The sequence below is a fragment of the Delphinapterus leucas genome, chromosome 11, assembly GCF_059928025.1.
Source record: "Delphinapterus leucas isolate spDelLeu-1000000601 "Yukka" chromosome 11, BTC_Dleu_Yukka2, whole genome shotgun sequence".
In the NCBI taxonomy this organism is placed as follows: domain Eukaryota; kingdom Metazoa; phylum Chordata; class Mammalia; order Artiodactyla; family Monodontidae; genus Delphinapterus; species Delphinapterus leucas.
The window spans coordinates 96131202-96158472 of record NC_143139.1 but is presented as its reverse complement, the minus strand read 5'-3'; the positions used below and the strand labels follow the sequence as shown (position 1 = coordinate 96158472).

At 57.0% G+C, this 27271-nt stretch overlaps 1 protein-coding gene and 1 long non-coding RNA gene across 2 annotated transcripts in view; one reads left to right on the top strand and one right to left on the bottom strand.

The window, feature by feature from the left end:
- Window positions 1–278: 278 nt before the first annotated feature.
- Window positions 279–25598, top strand: CYB5R3 (cytochrome b5 reductase 3). Its single transcript, XM_022596713.3, has 9 exons — window positions 279–387; window positions 9337–9468; window positions 12841–12913; window positions 13272–13378; window positions 15605–15734; window positions 16230–16313; window positions 16533–16618; window positions 20609–20708; window positions 24471–25598. Exons 1-9 carry the CDS (start codon window positions 367–369, stop codon window positions 24641–24643), a joined length of 906 nt encoding a protein of 301 aa, XP_022452421.1. The 5' UTR covers window positions 279–366; the 3' UTR covers window positions 24644–25598.
- LOC111186279 (uncharacterized) overlaps window positions 19277–27271 on the bottom strand; it is a 12218-nt gene continuing 4223 nt past the window's right edge. The window contains exon 2 of the long non-coding RNA XR_016395068.1: window positions 19277–26474. This is a non-coding gene — a long non-coding RNA (uncharacterized LOC111186279). The remainder of the gene's footprint in view (window positions 26475–27271) is intronic.

Below are 27271 nucleotides of genomic sequence, written 5' to 3'. Positions count from 1 at the left end.
TATTTTAGATCCCATCAATAGGGGGCGCCATCTTCTCCCCTTTAGGATGGCAAACGAGGCCCAGAGACTGCCAGCGTCCCACCCGAGACCACTCAGCGGGTCAGAGCCCCGCCGCAGGCTACCGGGGCGACTGCGCCGGCGGCCGGCCTCGCGTTCTAACGGATCCTCTCCCTTCAACCCTCTTCCCGCGGACGGAAGCGGACGGGGCGGGGCGGAGCCGGGCCTCTAGCTCGGCCTCCCGCCCCCGCGCCCCGACTGGGCCGCGCTCGGGCCCGCCCCTCCTCCTCGGTGACGCGGCCGAGGGGGCTGGCTCGGGGCGCGGCGGTCTCGGCGGCGGCGGCAGAGCGAGTGCAGAGCGGCGCCACCATGGGGGCCCAGCTGAGCACGGTAGGCGGGGAGGGACGCCGGCTGCCGCGGGCCTGGGGCGTCGCTGCGGACCGGCGGGCGCCGGACCCCCGTCTCGGGCAGCGCCGACTGCGCCCGGCAGCTAGGGGCGGGGGGACCGGGCTCGGACGCGGGGCGCAGGACCCCACCCGGCCCCGCCCCACCCCGCCCGCCGCGCCCCGGTCGTCCCCGTGCGTCCGTGATTCACGCCCGGGCCGCTGCACCCAGGCCCAGCACTCCCGGTCAAGGGGCGTCACCCGGAGGCGGGCGGCCACGCGTTCGGGGCGCCCCGCCCGCCGCCGCCGCCGCCGCCGCCGCCGCTGCGCCCCTCAGCCCGGCCGGCCGAGGAGTGCGGATGTGTGCGCTAATGCTGAGCGAGTGCGGGGGTGAACGTGGCCGGTGCCCCCGCGTGTTAGTATGAGTGCGACTGAACACGTGTGAAGTGTGAAGGAGGGAGCGCGTATGTGTGAGTGTGAGTTTGTGAGGGCGTGTGTGTGACCGGGTGTGTGGGTGTGACGTGTGCGTGTGCAGGAGTGTGTATGGGGGTGAGTGACGCAGGTGTGCGGGAGTGTGACCGTGAGTACCTGCGAGTGTGTGCGTGTGGAGTGGGTGTGAGGTGTGTGTGTGTGGAGTGGGTGTGTGCACGTGGAGTGAGTGTGTGCGTGTGGAATGAGTGTGTGTGCGCGCGCACGTGCGGTGTTGCTGGATCGCAGTTTTAACCGACGACAGCCCCTGAACCCTCTCCGTGGGCTGCAAGCTAGGCTCTGGTCTCTCTTAACCCAGCAAACTTGAGAGGCCCCAGCCGGTGGCCCCATTTTACAGATGAAGAAATGCCACTCAAGACTTGGCCACGGGCCGGGCTGGCGGAGTCTGAACTTGTGGAGCTGCAAAGTCCATCGTCATGCTGTCACTTTGGTTCGGCCCAGGGCCACCCTCCCTCGCCCTCGGGCCTTTTGAATTTCTCAGAAGCCACAGTGGTGGTGCGTGGCTTGCGCTCCACGTTGAGGCTGTGGCCAGAGGGCAGTCCCCACCCACACAGGCGGGTGCCTGGGCGCTGGCTGGGGGCACTTGGGCAGGGCTGCCACTGGGAGGATTAGGCCCAGAGCCTCTTGCCTGGCGTCCTCCTCCACCTCCTCCCTCTGGCTCTGTGGGGCTCCCCCTTGGGGACTCGGCAGAAGGCCTCTTGGCCTGGGTGTTGGCTTGTGAATGTGTGGCCCAGCCCAGGACTCTGGGTGGCGTTCAGCCCAGGGGGCAGCTTTGCCCAGGGCTAGCCTGGGGGCATCACCCCAGCTCAGCGTAACGTCCTGACCGTGTTCCCAGCAATCCCCTTCCTCCCTCATTGCTCAGCCTCCGGACTGGAACCCAGACCCCCGCCCCTGCTGTTTTCCCGCAGTGCTTCTCACCTTCTAGCCGTGTTGGTTGGGTTTGTCTCTGTGTCCCCAAGATCTGGCTGCTCAGTGTTTTTGCCGAGTAGCCAAGGACCCCTTGTAGCCCCTCTATGAGGGGCAGAGCCCCGTCTGAGCGTCAGGAGACCTTCACCAACTCCCAAGCCTCCTCTATCCAAAGGGTGGCAGGGTTGCCCTTTCCTCGTGGGCCCTGCTGGGGTCCCCACTTGAGCCCAAATACCTGGAGCAGACCCCAGGCAGGCCTCCTGGCACAGCGGCTCCACGCCGTCTGCGGGAGGCCAGCACGGGCTCTGGGCACCAGGCGTCTTATCTGAGACGTGCAGGCCCTGAGAGAGGCCTCCTCCCACACACCAGAAGTGGGGACGCCGAGGGGTTGGCACTTGAACCTGCCACCTGGGGGTATGTTGGGGGCTTAGCCTGCCGTCCCCGACTCTGGCTCCCCTTCCCCCAGCACAGTTGTGAGTGCTCAGTGGACCCTGACAGGCCGCCACCACAGGTAGAGTCCAAGGCTTTTCCCCTGCCCCTGGCAGCTCTGTGCCTAGTCCGTGGTCCAGACACCCAGCCCCTGGGAAGCAGGGTTGGGTCCCCCCTGTGGAGGGCAGCTCCACTGTCCACCTGCCCCTCCTCCTGGGTTCCCTTTCCCAGAAGCGCAGAGCCAGGAGCCCCTCTCTGCAGAGCTTCCTCCACTCCCTCCCACTTGCTCCTGCTTCCCGAGAAGGGGGCTATGAGGGAGGTGGACACGCAGATCCCAGCTGGACAGCTGGCGGGCAGCGGGCAGGGAAGCCTCAGCGCAGGGGGCTGGCACCTGGGGGGTCCTGGCAGGTCCCTTTGCCCACCCAGACCTGACCTGGGTAGAGTGGATGGCAGGGTCCCGGTGGGGAGTTCCAGGGGGTGAGCAGCTGGCTGGGTGCCACACGGGGGTAGTAGGGCTACCCAGCCCCTCGGCTGTGGTGGGTGAGCTGGGGGCTCCCTGGAGGCATCGTGGGACTCTGGCACCCCGTTTCCCTCTCCCCTTCCTGTGTTATCAGAGGTGGGGAAAGGCAGGTGGTGGGTTCCCTGGTGGGCACTGTGTGGCCTATGGGGCACCAGGTCAAGGCCTGGCGAAGCAGCTGTCTCCTAGCTCCCCTGGGGAGCTGGGGTGACGTGGGGTGTGTGTGTGTGTGTGTGTGTGTGTGAAGCACAGCTGAGGAGGAGCTGGGGTGGGACCTTGGCTTTGGCCGCCTGCCTCCTGTTTACTCTGCCCACTGCTTGCAGGAGTGGGAGTGGTGCCTTGGACGGGGAACAGGGCATCCCAACCCCTTGTGAGTCTGGTAAAGCCTCCAATTTTCCAGAGACGAAGCTTCGCCTTTCCACTGCACCCTTTTCTCTGCCCGTGTCCATCTCCCACACTGGCTTGAGCTCCCCAGGGACGCGGTCCCCTGACCTGTCCGCCGCATCCCACACGGGCCCTGGCAGCTGTGCCCACTGGGGTTTGTGACCTGAAGGACTGACTGACAGTGAGGGTCGGCTCACAGCTGCCTCCAGAGAGGAATTTGTACAAAGTTCACCCTTGCTCTCTCGGTGGCCCGACTGTCCGCAGATGCAGAGGGACTGTGCAGGGCTGGGGCTCAGTGCTCGGACCAAGCTGGGTGCCAGTTCTCACCCTGTCTCAGTGTCCTCACTGAAGTGGAGTGGCCATAGCGCCCGCGTCCCGGGCTCAAGGACTGTGCGAGATACGAGAGTGTCGCGTCTGGGCACGGGGACTGGAAGGAAGGCCGCTCACATTATCCACCGCTCACTGGCACAGCTCCTTCCAGCAGCGGCTGCAGTCCCACCACACCTCTGAGAGGCAGGTGTGGAAACAGCCAGGAGTTCAGGATCCAACCCCTCAGCCCTGTGCTCCGTGGAGGGCCGAGCCCCACCCTCCCCCTGGAGGCATCTGGTTCCTTGTCCTGGTTGCGGAAACTTTCAGACAAAGTAAGAAAATTCAGAGAGAGACTGCAGTGCAGGGGCTTGTTCTTGTCCCTTCGTGAATTTATCCACGAATATTTACTGAGTGTCTCTACTCTGAGTGCTAGAGATGAGACACCAGGTCCCCCGCCTTGCTGGGTCTGCTGTCGCACATTGTCTGTGACCTCACATGGGAACCTGGCCCAGCCGTGTGAGCCCAGGGCTGGCAGCCAGGGCACACGAAGCTGGCGCCTGGGATCCGCAAGTTCGGTGTAAGGGCCAAGGCCAGTGTTGAGGACTCGTCTTCAGAACTGTTGACAAATGAGTCATTTTCACGGCTCAGCACGTAACCATGGGCTGGCTGGCATTTGGGGCAGGTGAGAGATTTGGGGTGAACGACAGAAAATTGGGAACCGAAACCCAGACTCCACCCTGGGCCTCCCTGAGCCACAGTTTCCTCGTTTGTCAAATGAAGAATGCAGTTGGCCTGTCTCCCAGTGCTGAGGGTCAGTGAGGAAATGGAAGGGAAGGTGCTTTGCAGACTGAGACGAGCTGCAGGCCAGGGGGTCTTAGTTATTAAACTTGGCTGACCCCTTAAACGGCTGTGCTGGGGGGAAATAAAACTCCAGAGAGCACCAAACATAACTCCACTTGGGCTCTTAATGTCGTTTAAGTTTATTTCCAGGGCTCCCAACAATGGTGATTTCCTGCAAATGTCGCTTCACTCAACTTTTTCCCTAAACAATGTTCTCCATGGATATGGCTTCCCTGATTGATGTGGGAGAGGCCTGGAGCAGAGGAATCATCAGAGTCGCCCTCATCCCCGTGGAGTTTGCAGAGGTTGGGCGGGGGCGGGCTCCGGATGTCTGCTGAGGGCTTGCTTAGCTAGAGGGTAAGAGTTGAAGTTTGAGCTGGGCTCTGGAAGTGGAATAGGAGTTGTTGGATGAGGGAAGAGAAAAGGCATTCAGGGCAGAAGGGAGAGTGTGCAAAGGCCTAAGGCAAGAAAGGCTTGTGACTGGATAGTGGGGACCTTGAGTGTTGGCAGTGGGGAGCCGTGGTGGGTGTTTGGGGGTGGCGGAGCAGCCTGTTAGTCTGGGCAGCTGGGGCTTCACTGCAAGAGCCGGGAGATTGGACTGTGCTGGAGCAAGGGGATTTGGGCTGTGGGCTCCAGGGCATCTGTCCTGGGAGGTGGCTTGGGAAGAACCACACTTTGGGCTAGACAGGCCTGGGTTGCGTGGCCATGGGTGAGTCACTTAATCTCTCTGAGAAATGGGTGTGAGTCCTCTGAGGACTGGCTTTCCTTATCTGTAACTTGATGATAATCACAGTACCTATAGCGTAGGATTGAAGTAAGGATTATGCCAGAGAATTCACGTCCCACTCTTGGAGCAGTGCCAGCTCAGGGACATTGGCCAGTTTGCTCTAACATGGCCTTTTGCAGCCTCGATTCCTCCCCAGCCCTAGGTGGGACTGTCCTCATGAACTTGAGGAAGATGGAGCATGGAGAGGTGAAGATTCCCTCCTGAAGTCCTGAGCTGGGTCTCAAACCCAAGTCTCCTGACCCCAGAGTCCAGGGCTGCCAACGGGCCTTAAATGCGACCCAGGGTGGGTAAAATACCACTTGGTAGCCAGGACATGGTAGGTGCTGGTTAAGTGGGCAGGTGGCCAGAGACCCTTTGTGTGGCCCTGTGTGGGCCGGAGGGGTGCGCTGGGGCCAGCTCCCTCAGGCCTTCTGTTTAGACCCATTGGTTAACAGACGAGGGGCCCCGTGGGGCGAGGCCGTGGCTGCAGCCAGCCTGGAGGCTCTGTCTGCGGGAGAGGCATGGTGTTTTGAGCCCAACAAAAGGCCTGTAACCAAAGCTTCGGCTGGGCAACTTGAAGCAGCTGGGCCGGTTTGGGGGCAGGGCCAGGCCCGGTGTGGGATCTTGGTGCCTCTGCCCTTCCTTCATTTGGGTATTCCGTCTCCTGGGTGATGGTGGCCCCATGAGGGTGGTAGGAAAACCTGTGTGCATGCCCACATTCCACAGGTTATAGACCCTTCGGTGACCTCAGCCCCCCATCTCATCTTATATCCCAGCTCCCCTGGGCTGTTGGCCAGGCAGTGGCCCTCACCTTCCTTCTATAGCCAAGAATACTGAGGCTCAGAGAGGCCTCAGGTACTCAGCCAGAGTGTCCTCCCCAGTTGATAGAGTGGGGGGTCCTGGCAGGGCTTCTGGGAAGGGAGGGAGCAGTGAGGCTGGGCCTTGAGAGGTGAGAATCTTCTCACCTGACCCTCAGTAGGGCAGGGGCCCATTCCAGGTCTGTTCTCTGCAGAACATGCTACCTCAAGAGGCCTGCAAAGGAAGCAAAGAGGCCTCCATGCAAGCAAGGAACTTGACTCTGAGCTTCCTGGCAGCCAAGGCAAAAAGGGGAATTTGTAGTGTTATGATAAGAAGAATACACACGGTCATCTGCTGTGAGAACTAAAGTCAGGGAGGTACACTAGGGAGGGTGAGTGAACAAGCTGTGAAACAATTTTCTTGAGAACCAGTATTTTGGGAGAACTTTTGGTTGTTGACCCCCCTATATGAACCACTAGTGTGGACTCCCTTCTTCACTTTTTATTTTGAAATAATTTCAGACTTACAGTAAGGTTGAAAGGATGTATAAAGAGCCCTTATATACTCTTCATCAAGATATACCGGATATTAACATTTGCTATATTTACTTTATTGTGTGTGTATTTTAAACTATTTGAGAGTAAACGACAGATATGATGGTTCTCTGCCCCTAAACACTTCAGCATCTATCTCCTAAGAACAAGGACATTCTTTTGCATAATCACAGGACGTTGATCAAATCAGGAATGTAACACTGATACCGTGCTGTTGTCTAATCTATGGGCCTTCATGCATATGCCACCTGTTGTCTCAGGATTGTCTTTTACAACTGTTTTTTTTCCCCCTGGCCCAGAATCAAATTCAGAACCACACATTGTATTCAGTTGTTCTGTCTCTTTGGCCTCTATAGTAAGTCCCCTACAAGTTGCAAACTTTCAAAGGTGCGAACGTGTGTGAGTGAAAGACACCAACGTCAGGCGTGAGTGAAATGGCAGCTTGCCCTCCGTCTCCTATGGCTGACGATCCTTCAGCTCTACCGTCTCCCACCTCCTCTCCCTCCTCCAGTCAGTAACCCTTCTTGCCTGTTCACTCGATGCCAGCCCCTGTGTGCCAGCTGTTGTACTGGTACCACTGAACTTTTCAAGGTACTGGACTGCAAGATTTAAACCGTTTTCTTTAATTTTTGTTTGTTTTTTTGTGTATTATTTGTGTGAGAAGTATTATAAACCTATTACAGTACAGTACTGTATAGCTGATTGTGTTAGTTGGGTCCAACTTTGTTGGACTCATGAACAAATTGGACTTACGAACGTGCTCTCAGATCAGAACTCGTTCACATGTAGGGGACTTGCTGTATTCGCCTCCTACGGCTGCATGTAAATTACCACAAACTAGGTAGCATAAAACAGTGGAAGTTCATTCTTGCATAGTCTGGAGGCCAGAAGTGTGAAATCAAGGTTTTGGCAGGGCGTGCTCTCTGGAGGCCTAGGGGAGGGGCCTTCCTCCTCATCCTGCTTCTGGTGGCTTCCAGCAGTCCTTGGCCTCCTTGGCGTGTCACCACATTACTCCAGTCTCTGTCTTCACACAACCTTCTACTCTGAGTCTTCTTCTCTGTCTTAGAAGGACACTTGTCGTGGGATCTGGGGCCCACCGGGGGGATCCAAGAGGATCTCATCTCAAGATCCTTAGTTTAATTACACGTGCAAAAACTCTTTTCCATCCCCAGGATCTGGGTGGACATGAGTTTTAGGGGAGCACCCTCCGACCCACCAGAGCCTCCTTTAATCTGGACCCATTCCTCGGCCTTCGTTTCTCTTTTTTTTTTTGCGGTACGCGGGCCTCTCACTGTTGTGGCCTCTCCCGTTGCGGAGCACAGGCTCCGGACACGCAGGCTCAGCTGCCATGGCGCACGGGCTTAGTTGCTCCGCGGCATGTGGGATCTTCCCGGACCGGGGCACGAACCCGCGTCCCCTGCATCGGCAGGCGGACTCTCAACCACTGTGCCACCAAGGAAGCCCTGGCTTTGACATTTTTGAAGAATGGTGCCAGTTCTCGCGGCGAAAGGCCCTCGGTGTTTCCTTGTGTCAGAGGCAGGCTGTGTGCTCCTGAAGGAAGGCACAGAGCGGTGCTGGGCCCTTCTTGCTTCGTGTCAGGAGGTGCACGGTGTCAGCTGGCCCCTTTCCTGTGCTGCTCCCTGGTTAGGGTGGGATCTGCCAGGTTCTCCACTGTAGGGTTGGTCTGAGCGGTCTTGAGGCTGTTGCTGCTCTCTTCCTGAGTCTCACTTGTGGTCCAGATAGTGGAGGCTGCCCAGGACTCGACTTCCGGATGGCCAAGGGTAGCTGCTGCACACAGATACCCAGTGAGGTCAAGTGCCTGCTGGGGGACGGCCTGGGTTAGCCGATCTCCATCTTCACAGCCAGAGAGTGTAGCTTATGACTCCCATTTCACAGACGGAGAAACAGGGCAGAGAGGCTAAGTGCTTTTCCCAGGGACAAAAACAGCTAGAAAGAGCAGCAGGCTGGTTGTCTTTCTTTGCAAGGGTGTCCTCTCCACGTAAACCTAAGCAGTTTTATTTGGCCATGGGATGTGGGTTTTCTCCGTTTTTAAAAAGTCCAAACTGCCTCTAGGGTCTTTGTGAGGCTGCGATATGGGGGGCAGGGGGCTGGCAAGGAAGAGGTTCTCAGAGCCACGCAAGCGGGTGAGTGACGATGAGGGTGAGGCCTGATGTTTAAGAGTGTGATTGGGGAGGCAGGTGGACTCAGGTTTGAGTTGCAGCTCCCCACCTGCCTGCTGTGTGACTGTGGGTGAGTTGCTTCACCTCTCTGAGCTGTTTCCTCATCTGTAAAGTGGTGGTGATGACAGTGCCTACCCCATAGGGTTGTCATGAGGTTAACCCCTGTGCAGGGCTCTGCATGATGCTAGGAGTGGACTCTCAGAGCTTCAGGGGACCTTGCAGATCACCTGGTCCAGTTCAGTTCAGAGAGGGGAAGGGACCTGTGCAGAGTCACACAGCCAGCAAGGAGCAGAGCTTCCTAGTGTCTAGCTCAGTGCCTCGGCTGCCCCCGCATCTGAAGGCAGAACCCCAGGGCTCAGGGGCCTGTCTGTTTGTCTAAATAGAGCTAGCACTTGACATCACTTAATAGGGCCAGGGGAATTGACTAAAGGGAGGGAGGGAGGGAGCGAGCACAGATACACAGTGCTCAAGATTAAGCACAGGTACTTGGGAACTTTATGCTGAGCTTCCTGGCAGCCAAAGTGAAAAGGGCTACATGCTCAGTTATGTAGCTTTCTTTGTCCCCATTCCTCAGGGAAAATGGAGCTTTTCCAATGACTCAGTAACACAGTGATCGGTTTCTCTGATTTTTGTAACTTCTCCCAGCTGGCACCAAAATGGAGCTGGGGTTCCCTGAATGAACATGATGGGGAGAGGGCGTTCCTGGTAGGGGAGAGGCCCGGAGGTGTGTTTGGAGGAAGGGCAGGGGGCAGGCTGACCTCGTGGGTCTGTCCTGTCGTTTCAGTTGGGCCACGTGGTCCTCTCGCCAGTCTGGTTCCTGTATAGCCTGTTCATGAAGCTGTTCCAGCGCTGCACCCCAGCCATCACCCTCGAGAACCCGGACATCAAGTACCCACTGCGGCTGATTGACAGGGAGGTCAGTGTGGGGCCTGAGGGGGTCGTGGGTCACGGGCACCTCTCTGTCCTTGTCAGCCTCACAGCATTTCACAGGCACCTACTGTGTGCTCAGGGCATGGCCCCTTGTGAAGCAGGTCCCATTATCTGTGCCCATTTTACAGATGGGGAAAGCAAGGTGGTCCCTTTCTAAGGCTACCAGTAAGCGGCAGAGGGCTTTGAACTCAGGTCTTGGCCCACAGAGCTGGTTCTTTGAACCACACTCACTATTCCCCAGAAGGTCAGAGTGGGAGGGACCCTGTAAGGACTCTTGGGTCCAAGTAACCATTTAATGGCTGTGAAAACAGAGGACAAGAGAGGAGAAACTCAGGTCACACTGTGAGTTAGGGGCAGGACCAGGACTTAGGCCTAGGCCTCGCAGCTCCCATCCCAGTGCCCCTGCCTTAAAGATAAGGTCTCCTCCCCTCCTCCTTCCCCGCCCGCAGGGTCACCCACTCAGGGCCCCTAGAGTCTTTTGCATCTGTCAGATTCCCTGCGGGCAGGCGGGGGCGGCTCCATCTGCTCCTCCCACAGGCTTGCTCCTGCCCTCCCCACTTGATGCTTTTCCTTTTCAGACCTCTGATCCTGATTTAAAACCATCCTCTCCCTCCTTTGCCCAGCTGCCCACCCTGTAAGGCTGTTTCCCTCCTTACTCTCTCTCATCAGAGCCCCTCCCATGTGCTATTTCTGGCCACCACAGCTGCCTCAGGAGGGGTGTGACAGGGAAAACTGAGTCATGGGGCAGAGAAAGTCAGTCACTTGCCGGAAGCCTGAGTCCTGGGCTCTAGTCTGCACCCGGGCTCCCCATGAGAGCTGGGGCTCCTGTGACTGTACTTGTACCAGGATTTCATAGAAGTTGAAAACCAGAGAGAGGCAAAAAGAAAAGAAAAAGAAAAAAAATTACTGCTTCCCAGATGAGACCACACTTATCCTCTCAATATATCTTATACACAATTTTTTCTCACTAAAATGAAATAACAATGTTTTAAAAGCTTTTCCTTTTATAAAGTTCTTTTTCTTTGTTGTTGTTTTTTAATTCCCAAAGTAATGTATGATTTATATGTGCTCACTATAAAAATTTTACTTTTATAAAATAAAAGCACATGTTTATATGTGCTCTGTTCATGAGGTGTGAACGTTCCCCTCCCCCATAACCCCTTTGCAGAGGGTCCCCTTCACGGGTCACCGTGAGCCCTTCTGGTAGTACATTCCTGTGTACATGATGTGTGGAGGTTCAGGTGTGTGTATACTTAGTTTCTCTTTTTTAATAACCTGAGTTTTTACCCAGCTGTACAATATGGACACCTTTACATGTCTAACCCAAAGCTGATTCATTATTTTTTAATTTTTTAATTTTTTAATTTTTTTTTTTTTTGCGGTACGCGGGCCTCTCACTGTTGTGGCCTCTCCCGTTGTGGAGCACAGGCTCCGGACGCGCAGGCTCAGCGGCCATGGCTCACGGGCCCAGCCGCTCCGCGGCATGTGGGATCCTCCCGGACCGGGCACGAACCCGCATCCCCTGCATCGGCAGGCGGACTCTCAACCACTGCGCCACCGGGGAAGCCCTGATTCATTATTTTTGACGACTGTCTGGTATTTTGTCACAGGATGTCACACGGTGGACCCTCCAGGCCCCTTTGATTGATCAGGAGGCACACGTGCTAGCAGTTCCCCTCCCCCATTGTAGCCTAGTGGTGGGCCAGCAGGTGGGCCTGCTCTTGATACTTTTGCCTTGGTCCAGGGAGGGGTCCCGGCTGTCGGCCCTTCCCCTCTCTGAACGGGACTGGACCAGGTGATCAGCAAGGTTGCCCACAGCTCTGCGAGTCTACTGCTCGGGTCATCACGGCCAGCACCGTGCCGAGCCCTCACACACGTCAGCCTCATGACTTTTGCTGTGCTGGGCTAGCAATCACCAGTGTCTTTCTCTCATTTCTGTTCTTCCTCCAAAAACATCTGGCACGTGGGTTTCTGACCTTGAGCACCAGGACCAGTTGATAATCCTGGGATCCACTTGCGGGAGGCCCTGGGGCTCCGTTTGCAGCTTCAGGCCCGGACTGTGGGGCGGAGAGGCCCACCGGCCGCCAACAAGCACTGCGTCCTAAGTGGTGGCTGGGCGCCGTCTCTCCTGAGACCCAGGCCACCTGCTGCTCACACGCTTCAGTGGAGCTTACAGTGACGCTCTGTCCCTTGGGAGAGGTCTGGCGTCTCCCCTCCGGGTGGTAACACTCTCCATCACTGGACCTTGCCTCGTGTGGGCGTGAACATGTGCTGGACAGCTAGCTGCCTGCCTTCCGGACGGCCCCTCGACACCCACCATCCTGCTGCACCTGGTGCAGGGGAGACCTCACAGGGGCCTTCCGGAGCCCAGGTCGGAGTCCGGGCACTGGGTTCGGTTCCCAGCTCTGACACCTGCTGACACCTGCTTGCCTCCCTGGCCCCAGTCAAGACTGGGCTCCTTCCTCAGCCCCGCCTCACTCTTAAGCAGCCTCTGCCCCACCCTGGAGGGGGAATGGCCTTCACCCATTGACCACACCCTGGGTGCACACCCTGTCTTGGCCATGGCCAGCCCCAGTGACCTCCTGGGCAGCAAGGCTGCCATGCCTCCTGCCCTCTGCAGCCCAGCCACGGTCATGCTGTCCCGCTTCTCGGGGCGGGGGGCAGCTTTTAGTGTAGTGGCTTCTAGAGCCCCTCTCTTGAGTCCCAGGCCTGGGCACATGGGGCCTTGTCTCAGCTCTGCCCCACTGCTGGCCCAGTCCCTGAGCTGTTTCTGCCACCCCAGGACACTTCTCAAGCTGTGGCGGAGGTGGATCCTTTCCTCCTGTCCCTGGAATTTTCTGGGCTGTCTGGCAGCCTCCCTTTGGGATCTTTTTTTTTTTAAAGCACAGGCTCTAGGCGTGCAGGCTTCAGTAGTTGTGGCACGAGGGCTCAGTAGTTGTGGCTCATGGGCTCTAGAGCGCAGGCTCAGTAGTTGAGGCGCACAGGCTTAGTTGCTCCACGGCATGTGGGATCTTCCCGGACCAGGCCTCGAACCTGTGTCCCCTGCATCGGCAGGTGGATTCTTAACCACTGCGCCACCAGGGAAGTCCCTCCCTTTGGGATCTTGAGCTCACTCCCTGCTCCGACCACCTTGCCCTGTGGCCCTGGGTGGGTCAGTGCCCTCCTCTGGGCCAGTGAGAGCAGAGGCACACCCAGTGTGTACCTGACCTCTGTGCCCTTGCACACGCGTGTGCAGGTTGTATGTCCATATGTCAGTGTCACTTCTCTCAATGACACTCCGGTGCTGGGGAGGGGTGGGCACTGAGTCTGGGGGCCGCTCTGCCCTGGGTGCCATCCAGCAGCTCACGCTTCGTTGCAGGTCATCAGCCATGATACCCGCCGATTCCGCTTTGCTCTGCCGTCACCCCAGCACATCCTGGGCCTCCCCGTCGGTGAGTGCGGCCCCAACCCAGCACACGTGGAGCCGGTGCTGGGACAGAGAGGTGGGGACTTTGCATTTCAGTTAGTGCAGGGAAGGCTTCAGGGAGGAGGTGACAGCCACCCTGGGCCTTCAGGGGTGAGTGTCAGGATAAGAGGCCAGTTGCTTCAGTGTCCCCGGCAGTGGCACGAGCACGAGCAAAGGCAAAGAGATGGGACATGATGGGAGTCCCTGGGGGTGGCAAAGGGAGCAGTGGGAGCCGAGGTCAGGCTAGGCTTTGAATGCTGGACGGGGTGCAGCGAAGTGGGCTGACAAGACCCAGGGGGCCCTGCAGGGGTAGTCAGCCCACACTCACCCCTGCTGTCCTGCAGGCCAGCACATCTACCTCTCGGCTCGAATCGATGGGAACCTAGTCATTCGGCCCTACACGCCCGTCTCCAGCGATGACGACAAGGGCTTTGTGGACCTGGTCATCAAGGTGAGGTCTTGGGGCCACAGCTGCTTGGCGCCGGCGTGACCACCTCGCAGCCAAGGCCCACAGTCTGATCTCTGAAGGCCCTGTGCTCGCTGTGCCTGGTTTCCCAGTGAATAGCAGATCATAGTTCTTAGCACAAGCCAAGCTTTGGGGTGTCGGCAGAGGGCAGGGGCCGGGCTCAGGCTGAGCACCTGCAGAAGAGGAACCAGGCAGGCCCACCAGCCCGTGGAGGGCTCACCTTCCTGCTCTCGGACTGGCGAAGCCCAGTGAGCTGGGCACCTGCTCTTCCCCTGGGAAGCATCCCATGGGCCCGCTGGGGGTGCAGTATGAGGAGCTCATGGGACCGTGTCCGGGAGCCGGGGTGAGGGCCTTTCTGGGATCCATCGCCGGTCGGGGGCTGGGTGTGCGCTGTGGGAAGATGTAGCCATTAGAAGCAACAAGACCAGAGAGACGTAGAACAACCAGCAAGGATCTTAAAAAACAAGATGCTGAACAGAAGGAGAAATGACAACTAGAGCCCGGTACATTTTTATGGAAATTAGAAACACAAACTTTCCAGCAGTGATCCATGTTCTCTGATCACACACCCACCCAAAAGTGTGAACCAGCCCAGACCGGTGGGCTGGATGTTAGAGACCCTCCCTAGTCAAGGCCCAAACCTCCATGGCCGCCCTGGCTCAGCACCCCCGGGGATCAGGCTTGCTCTCTCAACTCCACTGTGCAGGCCCCAGGGCCCCCTCACTGGACCCTTGGGTGGGGGGACAGGAGCAGAGACCCCCCGCTGGGCCTCAGCTTCAGCCCTGGGTCTTACAGGGTCCTGGGCTGGGCGCTGTGTCTGTGAGGGCAGGAAGGGAGCTGGGCCTGTCAGTCCTGGCTCTGGCCTGGATCTCCTCTTCGCTTGGTGTCATTTAGACCCTGTGCTGGGTGCCCAGGCCCACTGGCCTCGGTATCTTGTCTTTGGCTGGAGAATGGACACTGAACAGGTGGTCACACAGAGGTCAGTGTTTGTTCAGGGGACAAGCACAAGAGCACCTAGAATGGGCACCAGAGCTGGGGCGGGGGTGGGGTGATGAGAGCTGCCCCCCTGAGCAGGCAACAGTGAGGCAAGGTCTGGCGGCTGAGGAGGCGGCAGCCAGGTGGAGACGGAGGAAAAGGACCTTCCAGGTTCAAAGACCCTGAGGTTAGGAGGAGGCTTGAGGACTTGAGGGACCGAAAAGGGAGAGGTCAGCAGGGCCAGGCAGATCCTTGGAGGCCCTGGTAGTCTGGGGCTTTGTCCGGAACGAAATGGAAGGTGGTGAGAGTTCAAGCATCTGTTCTTGCTGAAGTCTCTCGAGCCAGATGTGGAGGAGGTGTTGGGGGGATTCAAGTAGAGATGGAATACTCACCAGGACCAGGCCCTTCCTGGCTTGGAGACCTCACTGGCCCCCTTGGCCCTGGCTAAAGGTCAGGCCCCCAGCCTGGCACACAGTGGGCTCTGCCCACTCTCCCTCCACTCTCCCTGCCCCGCACCCCAGACACACAGACACATCCCCTGTGCTGTAGCCGCAAGCTCTTCTCCCCACCCCACCCCCGAGGCCCCAAGCCCTATTAGACATCCTGGCCTTTGCCCACGCTGTCCCTCCCCCACTGCCTCTCCCCCTTCTCTGCTCATCACTCCTGCTTGCCCTTCAAAGCCCAGCAGAAATGCCCCGTGATGCAGCCATCCCAGCCCTGGAGCTCCTCCCCTGTCTGCCCATCTCTCTGTACGAGCGTTGTAGCACATCCCTTTTTCCAAAGCTGAAATCCCAAAAGGCACAAGGAAGGAAATGGTTCCAAGAGTGATGTTTTTATGGCAGCACGAAGTGGAAAGAATTGAACATCCACCAGGAGGGCCTGGTGAGCCGGCTTCCCAGAGCCTTTGCTGAGCTGACAGCCATGGGGATCTCCTGCCGGGGGAGGGGGCGGGGGTGGTCACAGATGCTTCCTGGCAGAACATCATGCAGCAGGCCCTCGGGTCGCTGCCTTGGACACCAGGCTGATGCTTTGCCCTCCAAGGGGATGTTTTGGGGAGGGCAGACCACTGCGGGGGACGGGACACAGGCGGGTAAGTTTTGATGGGTGGAAGGGGCATCGTGTGAGAAGGCCACACACGGCCGCAGAAGACCCCAGAAGAGCGTCTTCCCACTGTGGCCCAGAGCTCACCCCGGCAGCCCTGGGAACGGGGAGCTGAGGACTGTGGGTGTCTTGCAGGTTTACTTCAAAGACACCCACCCCAAGTTTCCCGCTGGAGGGAAGATGTCCCAGTACCTGGAAAGCATGAAGATTGGAGACACCATTGAGTTCCGAGGCCCAAATGGGCTGCTGGTCTACCAGGGCAAAGGTGATCCGGGTTGGACTCCCCGAGGACCCAGTGGGGGCGGTGGATGCTGGGTGCAGGTCCCGACTCTGCTGCTGTCTGGATGGGTGACTCGCAGGACAAGCCATCTCCTCTCTGGGGCCTCCGTTTCCCTGGCTGTTAGGAATCAAGGTGGCCGGCACAGGGGTTGCAGACCAGCTGCCTCTGGGGGCCAGATGCGGCCCACAGACCAGCTTTGCTTGGCTGAGAACAAACAAGGGGTAGGGCTGAGCTGGGACGCCCCTGATTCTCCAGCCTCCCTGCTCCCCAGCCATGCACAGTGAGGAACTCGTCCTCGAGCTCCTCTTTGCGTTTGAGCTGGTCCCGGTGCCGCCTTCCCATCCCCCTCACCCTGACTGTCTGGGGGCTGTGGTGACCGCCGCGCCCGAACCCCTGAGGTGGGGGCAGCTTCTCCAGCCCTTCCGACCCCGAGGCACAGCATGTCTGAGAGCTGGGCCTCACCCCTTCTCCTCTCCCCAGGAACGTTTGCCATCCGTCCGGACAAGAAATCCAGCCCTGTCATCACAACGGTGAAGTCTGTGGGCATGATTGCAGGAGGAACGGGTATGTGGACCAGGAGCCCCTCACTGAGTCCCTAGCGGGCGGATGTCGTGGTTCAGGGCCAGGGTGTGGGATGTGGCACAGATTACAAGTGACTGGGAGCTTCCCAAGGTCAGGGACCCAGACCCAGTTGTCCTGGCAGCTCTGGGCATCTGCCTGGCACTGGGCCTGCGCGTATGCAGCAGGCGCTCACGCGGTGTGTGGGGGGTGGCTGTGTTGCAGGAATCACCCCAATGCTGCAGGTGATCCGTGCCATCATGAAGGACCCGGATGATCAGACCGTGTGCCATCTGCTCTTTGCCAACCAGGTCAGTGGGTGGGCCTGAGGTCTACAAACCCGACTCCTGCTGAGAGGGGGCGAGGCCCAGCAGGCACTGCTCAGGGGTCTGCACAGCTTTGCGGAGATGCTCAGGGAGGCTGAAATGTGAGGGGTGCTCTGAACGTTCTGTGCACAGCAGCCCTCACAGGGGCTGGTGGGGTCAGGCTTTTCAGTGCGGAGCTCAGAGCGTCTCACCCGAGTGGGGCTGCTTTGGTGGAGGGGTGAGGCACCTGGAGCACCCACAGCTCCTCTGGCTGCTTCCTTGGAACCTCAGGGTTCCCTTCACCGCACACAGAGTTTGGAACCCACCAGTGAAGTGGGAGGAGCCCGAAGGGCCGTTTTCACAGATGACGTGCCAAGGTCCCACCTGCGCGAGGTCCCTGAGCTGGGGGAGTTGGGACAGGGTTTGGACCTGGGCTCCCCGGCTCCTGAATGCATGTCCTCCTCCCCACACCCGCTGCCTGCCCGCCCCGGCCTGCTGTGTGGCCTTGGACAAGTCACTCTCCCTTTCTGGGCTTTGCTCCCTCACTGTGGAATGAGATGATGAAGCAAGGTCGTCACAAGGGTCTTTCTAGGTTCAGTGTTTCGTGACGGAATACGTGGATCTTACAGTGATGCCCCTTTTGGGGGGAAGCTAAGACGGGGCACCCCCTGCCTGTGTGGGGGCCGTGCCCAGGCCCCCTGCGCCTCTCAGATGTGGTTCAGGTCAGTTTGCCCCTGGGTCCATCTGGCCCAGGCTCCACTCCGTGTCATCTGTGAGGACATCGAGCCTGGAGGCGGGGGGGCCGGGCTGAGGTCCCCGGGCTGAGGTCCCACACAGCTGCAGAAAACTGCTCTGAGGCCAACTGAGGTGGCCTTGACTAGGGGTGGGTGGAAGCAGCCAGAAATTCCAAGCTGGCTGGTGGGGTTGAGAGGGTGGGCAGCGTTCAGCTTGGTAGTGCTGGGGCAGTCTCTGTGGAGGCCGTCAGCCCTCTGTCGCCTGGACGGGCATCTTTGTGCCCGTTAGCAGGGGCGGTGGATTCTGTATCTCTCTCTGCACTTTAGTCAGTGCAGTGTCACAAGTCCTGTAGCCTCTGGAAGCCGTGAGGGAGGAGAGTGAAGAATGCAACTAAGTATCATATGAAAATCGTTCTGACCTCAAGGTCCCTCTGAAGGGTCTCGGGGACCCCAGGGGTCTGCAGGCCACACTGTGGGGACTGCTGCTTTGCTCCAGTTGAGTCGTTGCCCCTCCCTCCCCCGTCCTCAGTGACCTCTGTGCTTGGCTTGGACGGGGGCCACAGCCCCTCCATTTGCCCATCCGTAATGTAGGGTAACGGGGGACCCACCTCTTGGGACGGTTGTGAGGGTTGAGATGGCCTTGGATAGGAGCGTTTAACGTTGCAGACGTGTGCATTCTTCCTGGAGTGACCTAGTGATGGGAGTGGAGGCTGGTGGGGAGGCAGGTTGAGGACGGCATCCTGAGTCCAGGGGAGGCCGGGGCTCTGCCCCCAGCCTAAGGGAAGCACGACTTTTCAGAAGGGCATTAGGGAGTGTTAATAAACAGCGGGGTGCCCTGCTTCTTGGACAGGGAGACAGATATTCCGAAGGTGTCAGTTCTTCATAAAGTAATACTCGAAGTCCCAGTGGGGATATTTTCTCCCCTTTAACATGACAAAATGATGCAGTATGGCCTGGAAGACAAAGTACACATGCACAGCCAAGAAAGTTTTGAAAAAGAAGAGTGACAAGGAAGAACTTAGCGCACTGGATATTAAAACATACTGAAAAGTGTCAGTGATAAAAATAGCATCTGGAGCCACACGTGGGCATCTGCCTGGCACTGGGCCTGCGCGTATGCATCTGGAGCCACACGTGAGACCTGGGCTTACTGGACTTAACTGCACTTCTGGATAGCACGACAGGAAATCTAGACTGTGCTGGGACATGCCGGAGCATGTGGCTAGTCACACTGAAATTAGTTAAGATTGAACGAAGTTAAAAACTCGCTTTCCCAGTCTCACTAGCCACATTTCATCGGTTTCATAGCCACATGTGGCCAGTGGTTACCCTGTTGGATAACACAGATCTATTGTAGAACGTTCCCATCATTGTAGAAAACTGCGTTGAACAGCCCTGGCCTAGAAACAGACCCAAGTGTAGGAGAGACTTTGTATCTGATGCAGGTGACATACCAAACGTAAAAAGAGAAAGGAAAAGGAGTGTTGAGTTAGTTGCTATGCACTTGGAAAAAACGATGTAGATCCCTACCTTACCTTGTACAAAAATGAAGTTTAGGTTAAAGATACACATGTAAAAAATTGAAGCTTTAAGAGTAGAAGGTGAGGGCTTCCCTGGTGGCGCAGTGGTTGAGAATCTGCCTGCCAATGCAGGGGAGACGGGTTCGAGCCCTGGTCTGGGAAGATCCCACATGCCGCGGAGCAACTAGGCCCATGAGCCACAACTACTGAGCCTGCGCGTCTGGAGCCTGTGCTCCGCAACAAGACAGGCCGCGATAATGAGAGGCCCGCGCACCGCGATGAAGAGTGGCCCCCGCTTGCCACAACTGGAGAAAGCCCTCGCACAGAAACGAAGACCCAACACAGCCATAAATAAATTAATTAATTAAAAAATAAATAAAGTATGAGTTCAACATATGCCCTTTTCTTAAAAAAAAAAAAAAAAGTAGAAGGTGAGCATTTTTACAGGAAGTATTGATGAATGAGTGAACAAGGATGGTCAGTCTAAGCAAGACACCAGGGAGAGCCCGTCAAAGAGAAGATTGTTGGAACCATCTGCTTAAAAATGAAAAGCTCCCCTGGGGAAAAACACAAACTATAAATAAGGTAGAAAGATAAGTAACTGGGGATGAGACATATAATGCATCACCAATGAAAATTAATATCCTTCATATAAAAAGTTTTTACAAACTAATAAGATATTACTAGACCGGTGACAAACTTACTTATTAATAATAAAAAATAAAACATGAGCTTTACTTTCCATTAATCTGATTGCCAAAGCTTAAAGGATCATTACCCAGTGCTGGCAGAGGTGTAGGGAGATGGATGCTCCTGGGCACGCTGCTGGTGCGCCTTGGTGTAACCTGCCTGGGGACTGTAAAGCAGCTACTGTGTTGAACGCCCTAACCATGTGGGATTTTCTACACTGAACTCCACTCCCTCGAGTTTATCCTCAGGAACAGGGCAGTGAGGGTGGTCAGAGAGGCATTGTTCATAGAGAGGATGCTCAGAGACGCAAGAGGGAGGAGATATGGGGATATATGTATATGTATAACTGATTCACTTTGTTATAAAGCAGAAACTAACACACCATTGTAAAGCAATTAATACTCCAATAAAGATGTTTAAAAAAAAAAAAAAAGAGGAAAAGAGGTTGCTCAGAACAATCTCCACGCCTCTCCCGTAGTCTCCCTCACCCAGCCTGGGGCTCAGCAGAGGTTTGTGAGCCAGTGACCTTTTCTGATCGACAGAGCTCTTTGGCCCCCAGTTTCACAACAGTCTTATGAGATCAGTCTCGCCAGCCACTGGCTTGAGGAGCCCTGTCCGTCTGTGAGTGACCTGCAGACATACAGGGCAAAGTCTGTGGTTAGGAATGGAAAGAGGGGCTGTTTCAGGAGCAGATTGCTGATGCTCCCTGGGGGTCTGAGAAGGCTTCCTGGAGGAGGTGACAAGCTGAACTCTACAGGGCCATGTGGGGCTGGCTAAATGAAATCAGTGGGGATGGAAAGTGGGGAGCTGCAGGCCAAGCAGAGGGATTGGCGTGGGCAAGGCTGCGGAGGGACAGGTGTGATCTGGGGAAGTAGTATCTGTATTTCCTAGACTGTGGACGTACAAGCTGAGATGCCAGAACATAGAAAGACTTGGACTTTCCTTGGAAGCTTTGCCAAGCGTGCGGCCCATGGGTGGGCGGGATGACGAGGGTCTCCAAAGGCAGTCCCTGTCGCTGTCCCTCCTGACCGCTGGGTCCTGTCCCCCTGCAGACTGAGAAGGACATCCTGCTGCGGCCCGAGCTGGAGGAACTGAGGAACGAACATTCTGCGCGCTTCAAGCTCTGGTACACAGTGGACAAAGCCCCTGAAGGTGAGAGCGCCCAGGCGGGTGGGCTGGGTGGAGGTGCCGGCCCACGCTCACCTGGCGGAGCCCTCTGCCGTTGTGGAGGCTTCTGCTTGCATGGTCTCCTTTGGTGCTCACTGTGGCCCTGTGAGAGGAAGGTGATGAGGAAAGAGGGATTAGAGAGGGAACGCAAGTGCCCCACAGCACACAGTGGGAAAACCCCAGAGCTAGGGCTTGAATTCACACCCGCCTCCTCCAGAGCCCCAGACCTTCCCCGGCCTGCCCTGCTCTCAGCTGGACAAACAAGGCCGGCGTTCTCCCCTTGGGCCGGGGCTCACTGTGGGGCAGGTCTCCAGGGCCAGTGCTGGGGTGAGGGTGAGTGTTTACACGTTGCAGTGCAAACCCTGTAAGGCACTTTACACCCATTTTCTCTCTCATCGTCAGCCCTGGAGTGTGGGCTGGGCTGATGTACAGTTACCTTCGTTCTACTTATCCAGGTGTTTAAGCTGTTTGCCAAGGTCACATAGGAGGAGGTGAATGAGGGCTGCCCCTAAAACCTGAAACAAGGTTGCCCTCTGGGAGCTAAACTGTACTCCATTCTCCTCCTTCGGTAGATGTGGTTACAAAAAATATCTTAACAACTTCTCTGTTGTAAGAAAAGCAGCAGCTGAGGCTTCTTGGTAGATAACACCAGTGATGTTTGGCTTCAGGGTTAGGAGACTATAGGGAGTGGTGGGGACTGTGACGAATTGGAGAGCATCTGCCTGTGCAGAGGGGCAGCCCCCTCCCAGCTGCGGGCAGCCCTGCTGTGCAGGAGTACCGCCCTGGAGGCCAGCCTCCCCATGTTTCAGGGGAAGCTGGGGGCCTGCACTTTCATGGGAAATTTTTAAATATTAGAAACTGGACATTTTCAAAGCACCCACGTGGGCACCAGCTTGCTGCCACACTGCCCTTGCTTTGCCTCCTTCTCCTCACACAGCCACCCGGTCCCCTGGGACCCAACCACGGCAGTGTGGGGAACAGGCCACCCTCTGCTTTCCCCAGAAATGAGCAGGCGGGCTCTGGGGGTACCCATCTCAACAGGGTCCATCCCTGAGAGAGGAGCCACCCTCCTGGGTTGACCAAATCGGATCCTGGGCCCCTGGTGGATCCATGGACCTGACAGTCTTGTTCCAGGGCCCCGTCCTGGGCCCACCCGTGTCTCAGTGGGTCTCCTCCTGGTCAGACCCCTCACTCTGTGTGTTCCCGAAACCAGCCTGGCCCGAGCTGATGTTCTAGTTGGGGAGGATGAACAGGAAACAGGTTTTTTTAGTAAATTATAAAGTACAGTAGCAGGTGATAAGTGAGACCCAGAAAAGACAAAGTAGAGTCATAGAGACTGGAGGTCGCACAGGAGGCACTGGTTCTGGGAGTCCGAGCTTCCAGTAAAGAAAGGAATTTTTTTTTTTTTTTTTTTTTTTTGCGATACGCGGGCCTCTCACTGCTGTGGCCTCTCCCATCCAGCTCAGCAGCCGTGGCTCACGGGCCCAGCTGCTCCGCGGCATGTGGGATCCTCCCGGACCGGGGCACGAACCCGTGTCCCCTGCATCACCCGGGAAGCCCAAGAAAGGAATATTTATCTTGTACCCACGTCTCATTCAAAAGGGGGAAATGAAAGCTGGTTTAGCTCCCTTCTGGTTGCAGGTTCTAGAGTGTGGTCAGGTAGGCTCATTGGCCACGATGGGAGTGTCCTTGCAGGGGTCTCTATCCCTGTTGCCTGCACTTGGCCTGGCCGCAGGAGGAGTGGACACTGCCCTCTGGTGGTGACGCCTGGCAACGCCTATACCGAAGTGCCTCCTGGGGACAGTTTTAAGAGTAACCAGTTACTGACCAAGGAGAAATACAGTTGGGTAGTCTCCCGGTATTTTACACTTACGTTTATTATTACCCTGACCACAGTTCGACAGTAGTTCGGGTATTGCCGTAACATTAGGTGTAAGCTGAAAAGGGTAGACGCTGAGGAGGAAAATGGTACCAGGCCAGCAGGCAGTTGTGGAGCTAAGCAAAAGAACAGGGGAGAGGGGCCAGCTGACTCTTTTTCCCCTACAAAGTCACCTTCAGTATACAAGTAAAGAAAAATACACTATCTAAAAACGTCCTTGTGAAATTGAGATGTGTCTTACATACCTGTACATTCATTACACTAGCAAATATGGTTTAGTCCCATGCAGGTTTTTTCAAAGTAATTTTAGATCTGTTAATAAAATGTTATCTACCTACCTATGTCCCGCCTTGTTCCAGAGGGATTTTAGGCACCTTACAAAGACTCATAGAGTGAGTCGGAGTGGTATAAATGGAAAGTGGGAGTGAAAGAAAAACAAGGGCAGGGCCATAGAATGGAATTGGGAATGAGGTTTGTACAGAAGCATGGGCTGTGATGCACACTTGCTGTGGGTGGCCATGTATATCACTCTGAGCTTCCCAGCAGCCAAAGTGAAAAGGGAGATGGGGTCAGTTACTCAGCTCAGTGTCCATGAGGTAAAGAATACCCCATTGCTCAGCACAGCAGACTCTTCCTCATCCCAAGACCAGCTGGGACTGGCTTGGCCCCTCGCAAGGGACCCCCCCCATGGAGTGTACATGATGTGATGCAGAGAGCATTGTCTGCCGTGATGGGGGAGTTACGGCCCTGAGCGCAGATGTGGAAGCCAAGGCGTAGATCGGAGCCAGAATGGAGCCGGGCTGGGTGTCGCCTCCTCCCCCTCTCCTCGGGCCCCAGTCGTCAGAGCCCCATTCTCCTGGCAGAGCCCTGCCAGCCTGCCGTCCCCGTGGGCCCACCGTGCTTCTGGAACTGGCTGGTTCCCCTCCCTGAGCAGCCCCTACTGGCAGGTCAGTCCTGAGGGCCCGGGTGGGACTAGAGCCCTGCCAGCCTCGGGGCACCAGGTTCTCGCCGCGGGCACCAGCAGTGACTTGTAGGAATAAAAGGTGGCTCTGGATCTCAGGTGAAACCTGGAGACACACTGCGCATGTACGTGTGCGTGTGCGAGACAGGGAGGCCGGCAGGACCTAGAGGAGCTGTTGCTGCCACGAGGGTCCTGCATCTGGAGCTTCAGCCTGGCTCCTGGCCTTGCTGTTTTCAGGCTCACCGATTGCTTATTTGGGACGCATTCCTTTACTCATTGTTTATTGCGTAACTACTGTGTGTGGGGCTGTCTGGGCACTGAGACTACAGCTGTGGACCAGACACAGCTCCTCATGGACCGACATGCAGTAGAGGGAAGAGTCAGACAGTGGGCACAGGGCCAGTAGGTAGCATGGAGGGTGGTGGGGTAGGAAATGTCACCCTGACCAGCCTGGCACTGGCTGGGGGACCTCTGGGACCTGGGGCTAACGTCCCAGCCCTGTCCATGCCTTTTTGTGTGACCTGGGACAACTCAACTCTGGGTCCTCTTGGCCTCAGTTCCCACATCTGTAAAACGGGATCAGTAACCCCCTGCCCTGTCCGCCCACAGGGCGGTTCTGAGGGCCACATGAGAGGCCAGCGGCAGTGAAACGCGTTGCACGCTGTGAAGCGTGGTGGGGCAAAGTTGATGGGCTTGCCTTTGTGGCACAGGTGAGCCAGGCTTGGGGGCAGGGGATCGGGCTGAGGGTTTACTTGGCTCAGCCTCTTCATCCTTCAGTGTTTGTGGAAAGAAGGGAGGAATTCATGGCACAGGAACTTCGTCACGGAGGAGAGGGTGCTGGGCGGGTGGGCAGTTGGCAGTTGGTCACACGGCCGTACTCGGGCTCACCTGGTCTCCCACCCCGCAGCCTGGGACTACAGCCAGGGCTTCGTGAACGAGGAGATGATCCGGGACCACCTTCCGCCCCCGGAGGAGGAGCCGCTGGTGCTGATGTGCGGACCCCCGCCCATGATCCAGTACGCCTGCCTGCCCAACCTGGACCGCGTGGGCCACCCCAAGGAGCGCTGCTTCGCCTTCTGATGGGCGGGCCCTGGCCACTGGCTCCGCCCCACACTCACCGCGCCCTGTCGCCCTGTCCGTACCCACCCCTCCTGCTGTCGTTTGTTAACACCACTCTCCCCCACGTCTCCTGCTGCAGCCGGGTTCAGCCTGGCCTGCCCGTGCCTGGGAGGTCACCCCGCTGGGCTGGCCCCCGAGGGGCCCCTTTGGGAGCAGGGCTCTGTTACAGGTGGCCGCTGTCGGCCACCTTTAGGGCAGATTTCTGTCTGGGCCTCACTGGAGATGTCCCCCTCCCCCCCCACCCCCACAAAACACACACACTACTGGGCCGAGGCTGCCAGCACCATGCTGCCCACCCTCCCCAGAGCATACCACACTCTGGAAATAAACATAAATATATGGGCAGCCCATAGCTGCAGGTGCCAGGCCCCTACCCACCGCCTGCTTCAGGGCCACAGCCAGGCCTCGGCACCTGACACTACGTGATAGGTAACACCAACACGTCCTCTTGACGGGGCTGCTGGGGTGAGAGGCTGCCCCGACCCCAGGGCACAGCAGGCCCGGCCAGCAGGGAGTTGGGCTCCCCCTGGGGCTGGACTAGGAGGGGGCTGACCAAGGGCCCTTCCATCTGGCACACGGGCCCTCCGGGAGCCTTCGCATTTCCCTGAAACACCAGAACGTTTGGGCAGCTTTGGGAGCTCCAAGCAGTTGACCTCTGATCGACCAGCTTGGGGTCCCGGGCCGCCAGTCCTGATGGGAGAGCTGAGATGATGTGTTTATCCCTCTGTCCCAGACGCCCCTCCTGCTGCCCTCACCCCAGGTGGGGGAGATTTTGAGCAGAGCCTCTTGTCTGAGGGACATTCTCAGTGGCCTCGACGTTGCCTTTAGACCACAGCGTGTCATCCTCTTGCATATCGGCTTTTCAGAGTCATTTATGAGCACACATAACGTTGAAGTAAAACTTTGCTAATCTGAACACTTTTGCAGCTCTTGGAGGCTCTGTGACCTATGTCCTTGTGGGGGAGGGAGGGGGAGAGGAAGGGGCTGTGTAAGGCCTGGCATTTATTTCTGACGTTTGTGTTTATAGTAGAAAACTTGGGGACTTCCCTGGCAGTCTAGTGGTTAGGACTCCGTGCTTCCGCTGCAGGGGGCCTGGGTTTGAGCCCTGGTCGGGGAACTAAGATCCCACAAGCTAATGTGGTGCAGCCAAAAAAAAAAAAAAATTGGGAGAGTTCAGAGGAGTATACACAGGGGAAAAAATGCCGGAATCTAGAGGCCAGCACTTAGAACTTGGATGACACCACGTCATCCACTGTGTGGCCTCTGCTTTCCCGCTGTGGTCAGAAACTCGCCATAGGCCCACACGGATCATGATTTTCTTATGTAGCAAATCCCTGTTGTTGGACAGTTAGGCTGTTTCCAGTTTGCAGATTTTGTAAATAACAGTGGCCATGTTCACCCTCCTTTTTTTTTTAATTTATTTTTATTTTTGGCTGCGTTGGGTCCTCGTTGCTGCTTGCGGGCTTTCTCTAGTTGTGGCTCGCGGGGGCTACGCTTCGTTGCGGTGCGGGGGCTTCTCATTGTGGTGGCTTCTCTTGTCGTGGAGCGCAGGCTCTAGGCACGCAGGCTTCAGTAGTTGTGGCACGCAGGCTCAGTAGTTGTGGCTCGCGGGCTCCAGAGCGCAGGCTCAGTAGTCGTGGCACACGGGCTTAGTTGCTCCACGGCATGTGGGCTCCTCCCAGGCCAGGGCTCGAACCCGTGGCCCCTGCACTGGCAGGCGGATTCTTAGGCATTGCGCCAGCAGGGGCAGTCCTTCACCCTCCTTTCTTATGACTTCTTTCAGGGTAGATTCCTGGGAATAGATGGAGTGTGGACAGTGGGGGGTCCAACTTTTAATCCTCCCCTTACACCCAGCCTTATTCACATCATCTCAGCCGTGTTAAAAGGTGTCCCCAGTCCCAACTTTGGACAACCCCGTGTGTCCCCAGTGTTTTCCTTTTTACTCTGTCCTCTGGGGAGCCCTGAGAGAAGTAGAGAGAAGTCAGTAGCACCTATTTCCAACAGAGAGACTGAGGCTCAGGGCAGTGAATGGCTTTCAGGGTGGAGGTCGGGCCTGAGGCAAGGCAGGTGTCGCCCTGTCCTGGGGAAGCTACAGGTGAGGAAGGGAGTGCCTTCATTCATTCAGGCACTCTTCCAGGGCCAGGGCCAGGGCCAAGGCTGCTCCAGACACACCCTTCCCTGCTCCTGGGGTGTTCACAAGAAAGACACTAGACAAGTAACAGGTGATGGGAAATGCCAAGATGGAAGTTAAAGATGGGACAGTGTGGGGCTTCTCTGGTGGCACACTGATTAAGAATCCACCTGTCAATGCGGGGGACACGGGTTCAAGGCCTGGTCTGGGAAGATCCCACATGCCTCGGAGCAACTAAGCCTGTGCGCCACAACTACTGAGCCTGCGCTCTAGAGTCTGCAAGCCACAACTGCTGAGCCCACGTGCCTAGAGCCCGTGCTCCACAAGAGAAGCCACCACAATGAGAAGCCTGCGCACTGCAGTGAAGAATAGCCCCCGCTCACCGCTACTAGAGAAAGTCCCTGTGCAGCAACAAAGACCCATCGCAACCAAAAATAAAAATTAAATTAAAAACCAAA

Excerpts from the sequence above, each read along its gene's own strand:
- CYB5R3 (XM_022596713.3), top strand. The coding sequence starts at position 367 with ATGGGGGCCCAGCTGAGCACG. Across the intron at positions 12,914-13,271 it reads CATCCTGGGCCTCCCCGTCG|GCCAGCACATCTACCTCTCG; the intron begins GTGAGTGCGGCC and ends GCTGTCCTGCAG. Across the intron at positions 16,314-16,532 it reads CATGATTGCAGGAGGAACGG|GAATCACCCCAATGCTGCAG; the intron begins GTATGTGGACCA and ends GCTGTGTTGCAG.